Genomic DNA, 10,748 nt, shown 5'->3' on the forward strand with positions numbered 1-10,748 from the left:
AACGGCTAAAAAAAGTTAAGCTCAGGAAAACATATGTATTAAACTCTTAACCTATTGGCATTATTCACAGATAAGGAGAAAAATGAGAGTAAAAATGGAAAAAAGATTGAGAAAGAAGGAGTGGAAGTGGAACAGCTGCGTGATTATGGACGAGACAGCCAAAGCAGACGGGCGGTCGGGATCACGGGCACTGCATAGCGACATCTCATGTGCACATGCACATTGCCCTTTTCATCCCCTTGGCACGTCCCACCACTCCTAAGACCATTCAGATAAACTCCAACTTGAACCACATCACTGGATTTCCTTATTTATCTGTTAAAGAGAAAATGTTTTGCATGTTTCTAGCTAACTAAAGTAAAAATTACATTACATATCATCCTCCTTGGATGGATGAAATTGAAAAATTTGCTGCCCTGTGGCTAAGATTCTGCGAGGATCGAATTGCATCTTCCTGGCATTGAATTGGGTCCACTTATCGCCAAAGTGGTCCATCCACTCCTGCTGCGTAGTGTAATGGGGCAGGTACTGTTTCACCTTGATCTCCGAACCATGGCAGAATCTCAGAATCTGACGATTCTGATTAGTCAGGTACTCCAGTGTCTCAGTATCCAATGCTGATCTCAGAAATGCCACCAGGTAAAACACATCTTCTTCTGGTGTCACCACCGAGCTCCTAGGGTCCCACCTATACATCACCATCACCAAAATCATCTTTTGGATCTTTCTTTTCATCCTACACACTACTACTACTACACATTTGTTGGGATTTACTTACTACTACGTTGTTAACAATCCTTTGACTTGTCAGACACATTGCTACCTTGTCATATTCTTTATGCCTTTCTTTCTTTTTTACCTTCTAAACTTAAAATAATTGACCTGAACGGTGTCTATGTAACTATTGGAGGAGTGGTCCCTATGGAAGATCTTCTGACACCAGAATCTCCCAAGTTGGATGATCATGGCCATCCACTTTGTATTCTTATGCTCTTCACAAATGGAAAGAAAATTAAACGTGTCACTTCCTAGCTGGCTTTGATCAAGATTTTCATCTCCTGTGTTGGCTACAATACAACCTATAGCTGTGTTTCTTGTTCTTTTCTCACATTTCCACTTAAATAATTGGAGTAAACATTCTTTGGTTTTTAGGCTTTGCCTGATATTTTTTTCACACTACCTTACAAACATCATTGATGATAATGAAACTTGAAACAAACGGATCATTAGGTAAAGATAACATACAGTTTTTTTTATATCCCTAATCCATTCATTCCGACAACAGTACTATCTGTCAATCAATCAATCATAGACGCATTATCATACTAAGTTCCACACTTATAGGGAATATTCGTTATATATTATGTTGTTTCACAGATTTTCTCTTCCATATCCAAATCCTCCATTAAATTTAATCATATGTTTTTCTTTCATCTTCTGTTTACACTATACCTTAACCAAGTTGGATCTTAACACTGACACCCGATAAGAGGTTGTCAGGAACAGAAATGTCGTTTATATATGAGGAGATCTACAGATGCCTGCAAGCATGCAGTGGTTTTATTCTTCATATATGACTAGACATGCGTTAAAATGATGAGTGAATGTATATACAGTGCAGTAAATGGATGCATGTGGAAATATGCTTTTATAAACTTACTTGCTTTTGTTCATAGGGTAGATGAGGATAGGTCCACTTGTCTTATTTCCGAGAATGCCCTTGAACACACCCTTGTCGAAGTCCTTTATCCTTGATTTAGGAACAAAAAGATTGAGCCATGGATGAGGAACATCCCATAAACCCTTGGATCTAAGCTTCAACTCTGCCTTATGTACACGATCCAGAAAATCTACGTAAGGCAAGTCTGATGTGAACACAGATGTTGATATAAAATGCAACTTTTTCAATAGACCCTGTATTTCCTGCTCATCATAATTAACAACGTATGAAAATGTCCTTCTTGTCGTTGCAATTTGCAACTGCAATGCACAACACTCAAAACCCCAAAGGAACTAATGTAATAATAGTAATAATACATGCACGTTTGATCTAATTTTAGTCCAATTTTCAAAGTCAGTAAAGTTTAGTCATTTCGCTATTTTCTTTTTTAAATTCCAAACCCATCAACTTTTTCATCAAAAATAAAAAATTAAGTAAGCATTTCATCAAATTTTTCGAAATTTGTATGTTGCAAAATTAGTATTCATTACGCAGGGAGAGTTTTAGATTTTTTTTATCTCTATGCAAAATATGATATTTTGGTGGATGAATTTGAAATAAAAAAATCTATTTAAAGTAATGTAACTGATAAAATATTTTGAATAAAAAGTGAGAATGAAAACGGTTTTGAAAAAAAAAAGTAAATAGGAAAACCAAATATTAAAATCACACATACTTCAATACAACGACTAAAAAAATAAATTGTCTCTATATTTTTTATATATATATATATATATATATATATATATATATATATATATATATATATATAAACATTTACTAGTTTTCATGACACATGAAAAAGAAAGGTGGGTAGCATGCTTTTGTCGGAAGAAGGAGACTCATTATTTTGAGCAAAAAGTGTGTGTAACTTTGAGAAGAACTAAGAGAAGTTAAAAACAATCAAGAGATTATTGTGGTGAATGCCGGCATTTTTAAACAGTAAAATTAACTATTGTGAAGGTTGCATTCAATCTTGCGATTGAATCCAGAAGTTAGATTGCACAAGATCTTCCACAGGTTTTCTTTTCTTTGTGTTTATTGCATTCTGTTGTACGACTACAGACTGGTCTGTGTTTGGTACAGAGAATAATCATATATACGAGGACAGCGACACAAGCTTAAATTCAACAAATTATGAAAATAAGCCAACAAATTCTATAAAATATCTTTGTTATCTAACTCTACCAGAAAGTGAGATAACAAGAGAAAATATGCATGTTATATATTATTGCTAGCTGTATGGAGAGGTAATCAATTGGCTTTTGGCCAAAATTTGACAGATATTGAATTATTGAACAAAGCATGAATTTATGAACAAAAAAAAATAGTAAGACATTAAATGAATCATGAGATTTTGATACATTGATTTCTCCTGTTTTAAAATAATTAAATTTTAAGATTTCATGTAATTAAGAAATTACTAAATAATTTTAGTTTTTAAAAATAAATTAACTTAATTATACTGCCCAAGACTTTGTTAACGCTCTCTCAATCGACTTTAAAAGAATAATGGAAGACAAAAATACCGTTAAAGTGACAGTAATTGAGGATTTCAGAACATTCAAAACAGCATTCAAATTTGTAACAACTCACTCCGTTTCAGAACGTGAGTGTTCCTTTCATGGATAATAGAATGGTTTGGAGAAAAGACAAACTAGTGTCTGACTAAATTTTCAAGTTTAATGCCGTAAAGCAACTGTTATTGCATATATAATGCTATTTCCGTTCTGTCATGTTTGTCTGCTATTCAAATCAATGTTTTTTTGTTGTTGTTGATGTTCAAATCAATGGCATCGATGTTGTCCATTCATGTTTTCCAGTTACACTTTTTTCTCCCTTCATGTATTGGACCTCTTTTGCATTTACGTTGATTTAGTGTTAGAAACTTATCCTTCCATTTTCAATCAGAAAAACAGTTTCTGATATATTCTTCCTTACTCTTTACCGGAATCTCTTTCGCCATTAAAGTGATCAGATGATACATAGTGTATGAAACTAAAAGTATACATAATAATCAATAAAAGTAACACGTCATGAATAGACTAAGATAAAAACTAATGATATATGAATATTTTATGGTCACAGCGCACTATGTATATATTATTGTTATTATCATAAGTGAGAGTGAGAAAGAAGAGAAAATCTATGTTGGGTTGTGTGTGTACCTCGTCAACAGAATCTGCGTTTTCTTGGTCGTAGTTTTTTGTAATCTCCAAGCAGTACAAAACACCTCCATCGGCGTTGAGGGAAGTGATATTAACAGGGTTACTTGGTGAAAAAAACGAAGATCTCCAATTATTTATCAGCCCTTCATCAACTATCACGAAACCCTCCACATAATCGAATCTCTCCCTCCCTGGTTTCCCATGCAGAGAAATCAGATACTCCTGATCCTCACAAAACCTTCCAAAATTCGAATACAAAACTCTAATCCACCGAACCTGTTCAATTTTCATCATATATTATATACATCTTAGATAAACAAAACTTTAACATTGTATACTCTATTCAGCCATATATAGACATGTACAGTAACTATATAGTATTTTTTTTTATGTATAATTTTGTTACTATTCCTTTGTGGATAGTGTTATCAGTTCGTTAACAGAAATTAATTAACTAGTTTAGAGAATGTCCAGGCAAGCAACACTAAATGAAAAAGCTAGCTTTATATCATAAGGAACCTAAACCGTCCCTTCGAAAACGACCCTTTTTAGGTTTTGTCGCTGATGTGAAGAAAGATTTTGGAGAAAAGACGAATCGTGTGCTCCTCCTATCATCTCATGGTTGTCATCTTCAACCGACTTTTTCTTCAGATGAAAAAAGGAAATAACATTTACCAATTATTTACACTCCAAGTTTATTTAGACTGAGTGCGTTGCTTTTCAAACAAAAAATGACGAGTGCAATTGTAGTGTATGCATTAAGAAATTATCAGTCTGTGAGAGGTGACGAGTGAGTAGGATGAAAAAAGAATGCACACACAATGAATTGGGTGGTGTACAAGTGTGTGCAAGAAAAGGAGACAAAGAAAGAGAAAGTACGTAAGAGAGAGAGAGAGAGAGAGAGAGAGAGAGAGAGAGAGAGACATACTCTGCGAGGAGCTGGTTCGAGAGCAATTCGAGCCCTTGTGATGATTCCAAATTGTCCAAGACCGCCAAGAACAGCATGGAACAACTCCGAGTTACGATCTTCTGAACATGTCACCAGCTCACCCTTTCCTGTTACACCATTTCCCATTATCATACCAATAGCTTACCACACTTTTAATCAACCGCGCTAAAGACAAATTTGATTCATTCATACCCAGCACCATGACAAACCAGTGGGACACCGCTGTTTAATTACTCAAAACTTTTTCCCCCCTCAGGAACAACTAGTTCGCACCGTTTTTTTTTTTATAGTAAAACCACCAACTTTGCCAACAATAACATAAGAAAACATGTCGATAATATAAAAATGCACAAGAAATGCTCCTCACAAAATGATAGCTTTAACAGTGAAGAATGGGAATTACCTGTGACGACATCGAGCTCATAAACATTGGTGATTTGAGGACCGTGATTGAAGGTTTGTCCACTAATTCCTGCGTTGGATAGGGTTCCACCCACAGACAAATACAAGTAATCGGTCCAAGACATGGGAGCCAGCCCATACTCCAATGTTGCACTCAAAACCTCTATCCACAACTCTCCACCCCACACGTCCACATACATTCCTTTCTCACACACTCTAACACCGCTACCACCCTTTCCCATTTCAATCACCACCCCTTTCTTCTCTCTTATCAGCGCTTGCCCGTTTATCGAATGTCCATGTCCCCTCGCCGACACCGCCAACGCCGACTCGAACGCCGCCTTCACCACCCTCGCCACATCCTCCGCCGTCGCAGGGTGCACCACCTCTGAAGGCACCCCTCTGCTCAGCCTCCCGAAGTCCACCGAAGCCGCTTCCAGCTCCCACGTATCCACGCTCAGTCGACCCTCGAGTCCCACATCGAGCAGCTCCGGGAGCACCGTTAATCCCACCGTTACTATCAGACGGCATATGGCGAATGTTATCAGAAGAAGCTTGTTGTTGTTGTTGACGGCCATTAGTTGAACAGTATAATAATTAATTAGAAAAGTACCCCACAGGCTAGGTAGCTACTAGCCGGTGTACGTGTGGTTTCACTGAGCAATTAATGAAGATACATGCATGTCATGTATAGTGTACGATGATGATGATGAGTTATTGGATTGTGGGGTTGTGGTGGTGATGGTGGGTGAGGGAGAGGAAGAAGAATGTTGGGAAGTTCCAGAGAAAAGAACAAAATCTTGGAACAGCGTCGTGGGTTAACGTAAGCAGGATTTGGCTTTAAAGATTCTGTACGCAACATGCAGAAAGATGAAGATTCTTGCTCTCTCTCACTTTCTTCGATTCTTGCCAAACATTATTTTTCTTTCTCTTTTTTAAAGGGAGAAAAATCTCTATGTGGAAGTCTGTGAGGGGTATGTTCTGTATGCATGTATGTATGTATTTGAGAGCACAACTCAAAATAAGAAAGAAAGAAATGGAAAGAAGTTGATGTGGTTTGAAAATAGATAGAAAAAGTTGGCGCTTGCGGTGAATTGTGAGGAATTGGTGATTACTGTGTGTCTAGGATGTGAGATACAGGGTCTCAATTTATAGGAGAGAGGACCACGAGAAAACGGGTAAAGCTCAGAGTAATGGCACGTGGATCTTCACGTGAGAGTAGCGAGGCGACACGTGCCTCTCATTGTGGAAACAGCACATCTTTTGGGCCACTCATTTTAAGTCTCTAGCACTTTACAAAGGAGAACGGTAACACAGCTCAAGTACGCCGCAGTAATTCATAGATACAACAAACTGCTGGAAAGTCGACTCAAAAATATATCATTTTTTTTTTTTAAAATAGTAAAGACTAACTTAATTTTTGTAAGTACTATAATAATAATAATATGATTAAATAGCAGAACTAGAAATTGGTGTCCCTGGATGAGAGATAAAAGAAAAATTAGTAATAATAAAAAATTAGTGGGGTTTTAAATGAAGAGTTATTGAATTAATGTGATTGAAGCAGAAGAGAAGAGGTTATAAAGGGTCCATTTATGGATACGGAGGATCTGTGTGGGGACAGTGATTGAAAGATGGTTCACGTGGGTGCAGACACTGCCACTGGGATCATCCTTGTCAACTTCAACTGCAACTGTATGCTAAGCAACTACTCTCTTTTTCATTTTTATATTTATAAAAGTAAAATAATTATTATTATTAGCAATGTAATTAGGCACTTGTAACATAAGCATATGTGTGTGTCTCCTGTGCTATGCTAGCTGTATGTAAAATGATAAGGTCATAATCACTGAATTATGTTCCCATTTCAAACCAAGCTACCTTAGCTATTCCCAACTCTCAAGGGTCCCAAAATTACAAAATCATACAATCTAAGCCTTAGATTGCATGGGGGCACGTACTTATACACTTTATTTAATCTTCATTATTATCCACTACCTACCTACATATTCTAATTAATTATTTATTTAATTAATTAAACCTCTTCCTTTAACAAACACAAAGGACCAAAGATTAATATTTTCTGCATAATTAAGCATGTAAATTATATAATGTGATAAGAAAAAGCTTGAAGGAATATGAACATTTTTTCATCATGTTTCGTTCAACTTTATATTTGAAAACTAATCATACTCGTAAAAAATACGCACTTTAAGCTCATACTTCAATTCTAATCTCTCCAACCTCATTCCAACAATAAACAAATATCCGAGTTGGGAAGGTATATGTGTATGTGTTAGAATGGTCAAAATGATTTTGTTAAGTGTGTAATTTAATCTAAAATTTATTTTCAGTTCTAAGATAAAAATGTTACATTTGAAAACAGTAAATAAACATGTTTTTTATTTATTTTTACTTTTTCGACATCCTTTTCTTAAAGTAAGAAAAAATTCTGTGTCAAAATTCGGCTTTAATTTTGTATTTGTTTTAGAACATCATTTTCATCTAAATATGTTTTCAGTTAATTTACTTTTAATTTACACTGTTTTTCCCTCCATCTAAATGAACTATTTATTTTTAAATTTATAAGAATTAATTCTATATCTTCATCTAACTTAAATTACTTTTTTTCTAGTTAGATTTAAAAACATATATAGATATAATTTGAATGATACTCACATAAGTTCATTTGAGTCATTGGTTTGTCCATATATCCACCAAATGATTCCTTCTCATAATCCATAGCTATATTTTTTCCAACCTTCACATAATCCATGGTTATAACTTTAATGATCATATTTATTATGTTAAAATGAAAAGAGAAACGAAGAGTTGAATTATGAAAAATCTTTACAAAAAAACAAATTGTGAAAATTAATAATTTTAAAGATATATTTTAAGGATAAAGAAGTTGATGATGTATCTGGGGAAGACCTTAAAAAAAAAAAAAAAAAAAAAAAACCATTGATAGAGCAGACCTATTTCAATTATTTTGTATGACCTTGCTGTCACTCAATACTAATTAAGTAATATCTCAAATAATTGCAGTGTGATTTCATTTCACTGTGTAAAAAATGTATTTATTGCATATTTAACTACCATGATTGCTTCACTTCATTCATAATTTATTAAATAATAATACAGTGATACACACATTTACATTACTTATTTGACACGTTATTATATAATTATTTAATAATAATAAATAATATATAATTTTGCAACAATTCATGGTGTGACAAAGAAAGAGAATATAAACCCTATTAGCGGATGAAAATAGAATCCAGTTCACTGTTAACTTTTATTTCTCTCTAACTATTCATTTCTATTTTATTTTTATAAACCAATTTTCTTTATTTTTAAACCTAATTAAATAATTTATGCAAGCCAAATAAATAATTATACCGTATATTATTTAATTTTATATATACAGGCTTTTAACTTTTACTTCTTGGGGTAAAATTGGTAGTCTCACTTTCACTGTTTTTCTTTAGTAATCACAGTTTTTAGGCCAAGGATAACTTATTATGCAAACGATTATATATTTTTTATTACAACACGATGACAATAAAAATTAATTTTCATATTTTGACGTGGTTATCATACCAATTTATTAAAGGTCATTGTTGACATTTTAATCAGTGAGAATTTTTAACTAATTTTTTATTACTCATATTTGAATTCAATACTTTGCATGTATGTGAAAACAAAATTACTCTTTCCTAGTCATGTATCGATCCTGATGATAGTATATAATGAACTTAAATTCTGATATTATTCAGTATTAAATTATTATGCAGAGAAGTTTAATGATTTTTAAAAAAAAATATATATATTAAAAATCATATTAATTATATTTTTTCATTCAATGATGATAATAAAAAATTATTTTGCATTATTAGCGCGTACTTATTTAAATTGTAAAAAATCCCGTAATAAAACTATTAATTTTATAACAAATACTTTAAATGTTATATGTAAATTGATTTTTTAATTAATTTATTTTTACACGATAAATATATCAAATTAGACTCAATAAAGTTTTTCAAATTCTTGTCTGGCTGTATTTTACAAACTCTCCGTTTTCATTCACGTGCTTTTAATTCTTAAAAAACATATATTGATTCGTTTACAATGTAAAAAATACTTATTTCCTAACTACTTTAATAATATAATAATATATATTAATGCTTTAAATTAACGATAAAAAATAATACAAAAATACTAATATATTCGTTGTCAAATGATTATTTTTTTAATTATAAATGTTAAACTATTACTTCCCTTTTTCTTTATCAAATAGTCAGTTATATGTTTCTTCTTTTATTTAAAGAAACATATCCCTATACTATACGTAACATTGATCGGGTTTCCCTTCATCATAAATTTTTCATGTTATAACTTATTAAAAATTATTACTAATATAAAGTTTAAACAGTAATCACTAAAGTCAATAAGTTTTGATGGAAAGATAATATAAACATTAACCTTTAATCATGCAGATGCGCATTTGTTAACTTCTTATAATTGGCAAGTTTAATATAGTTAATAACAACTTCTCTTTTTATTTATTTATTTTAGTTTTTACTGATCATAACAAGTACATCTGATGTAATAAGTTATTATTTAAGTGTGTTGCAGGATATTTTAATAGATTAAGTATATCGAATTATAATTAAAAAATATTATACCGAGAATCTGGATTCTAATCTATATTTTATTATTAATTATTTTAAAAATTATGATAAGAATTGTTGAATGATAGTAATAAAGACTAATTAATTTCTCCCATTAATTGAATGACACACTTTAGTAATTCTCATCTTGTTTATATGCTTTTTCGAAAGAAAAAAAAAAAAAACACGAGTATAAACTTTGTATAATTATTATAAGTTAAAAAGTATATGTTGGGACAAGATCCTGCATGAAGTTAATTATTGAGTAGATATGCATGCATATAATAGAGTGTTTGGGACCAGGCTTTGTCGAGAAAATAGCACACATAAAATTGGCAGCTTCCTTCACTTTCTCTGCCTAAAACACAGGTCCAGTCTTGTGATGTCTTTAAGAAATACAAAAACGATATTTTGTTACTCACAAATTTTTTATCTTCGATATTATTTTATTTTTTACTTTTTCTAAAAATTAAAAAAATTATTTTTCTATAAAATATATGTTGAAATGTTAGTTCGTCAAGAAATATATATCTCGAATTCACTAAAATATAGATTCTAATCCTTAAAAGATAAACTTTAAGTTCATCTCAATCTTACAAAATTTGTAACCTTTTACATATTATAAATTGATTATCTTTAGTCGATGTGAGACTTTCAACTATATACATGCAATCATATCTGAGATCATAGAAATACAATATGTTGCTGCATTTGATCCTCTTATCAATGTACCAACATTTCCTTGGTAAACAGTTGATGACAAAGCAACAAGAAACAGACGGTATCAGAGATGTGCCTGAATTATTCAATCATGTCTTCCATGTTTCGATCTT

The 10,748-nt window shown here is 32.3% G+C and overlaps 1 protein-coding gene across 1 annotated transcript; it reads right to left on the reverse strand.

Annotated features, from left to right (window-relative positions):
- Positions 1-36: 36 nt before the first annotated feature.
- LOC106759647 (cytokinin dehydrogenase 5) lies at positions 37-6,606 on the reverse strand. Its single transcript, XM_014642929.2, has 5 exons — positions 5,241-6,606; positions 4,817-4,944; positions 3,889-4,164; positions 1,661-1,923; positions 37-688 (listed from the first exon to the last, which is right to left on the reverse strand). The coding sequence occupies exons 1-5, from the start codon at positions 5,815-5,817 to the stop codon at positions 370-372; spliced, it is 1,563 nt and encodes a 520-aa protein (XP_014498415.1). The 5' UTR covers positions 5,818-6,606; the 3' UTR covers positions 37-369.
- Positions 6,607-10,748: the final 4,142 nt, after the last annotated feature.

This window comes from Vigna radiata, chromosome 5, assembly GCF_000741045.1.
Source record: "Vigna radiata var. radiata cultivar VC1973A chromosome 5, Vradiata_ver6, whole genome shotgun sequence".
In the NCBI taxonomy this organism is placed as follows: domain Eukaryota; kingdom Viridiplantae; phylum Streptophyta; class Magnoliopsida; order Fabales; family Fabaceae; genus Vigna; species Vigna radiata.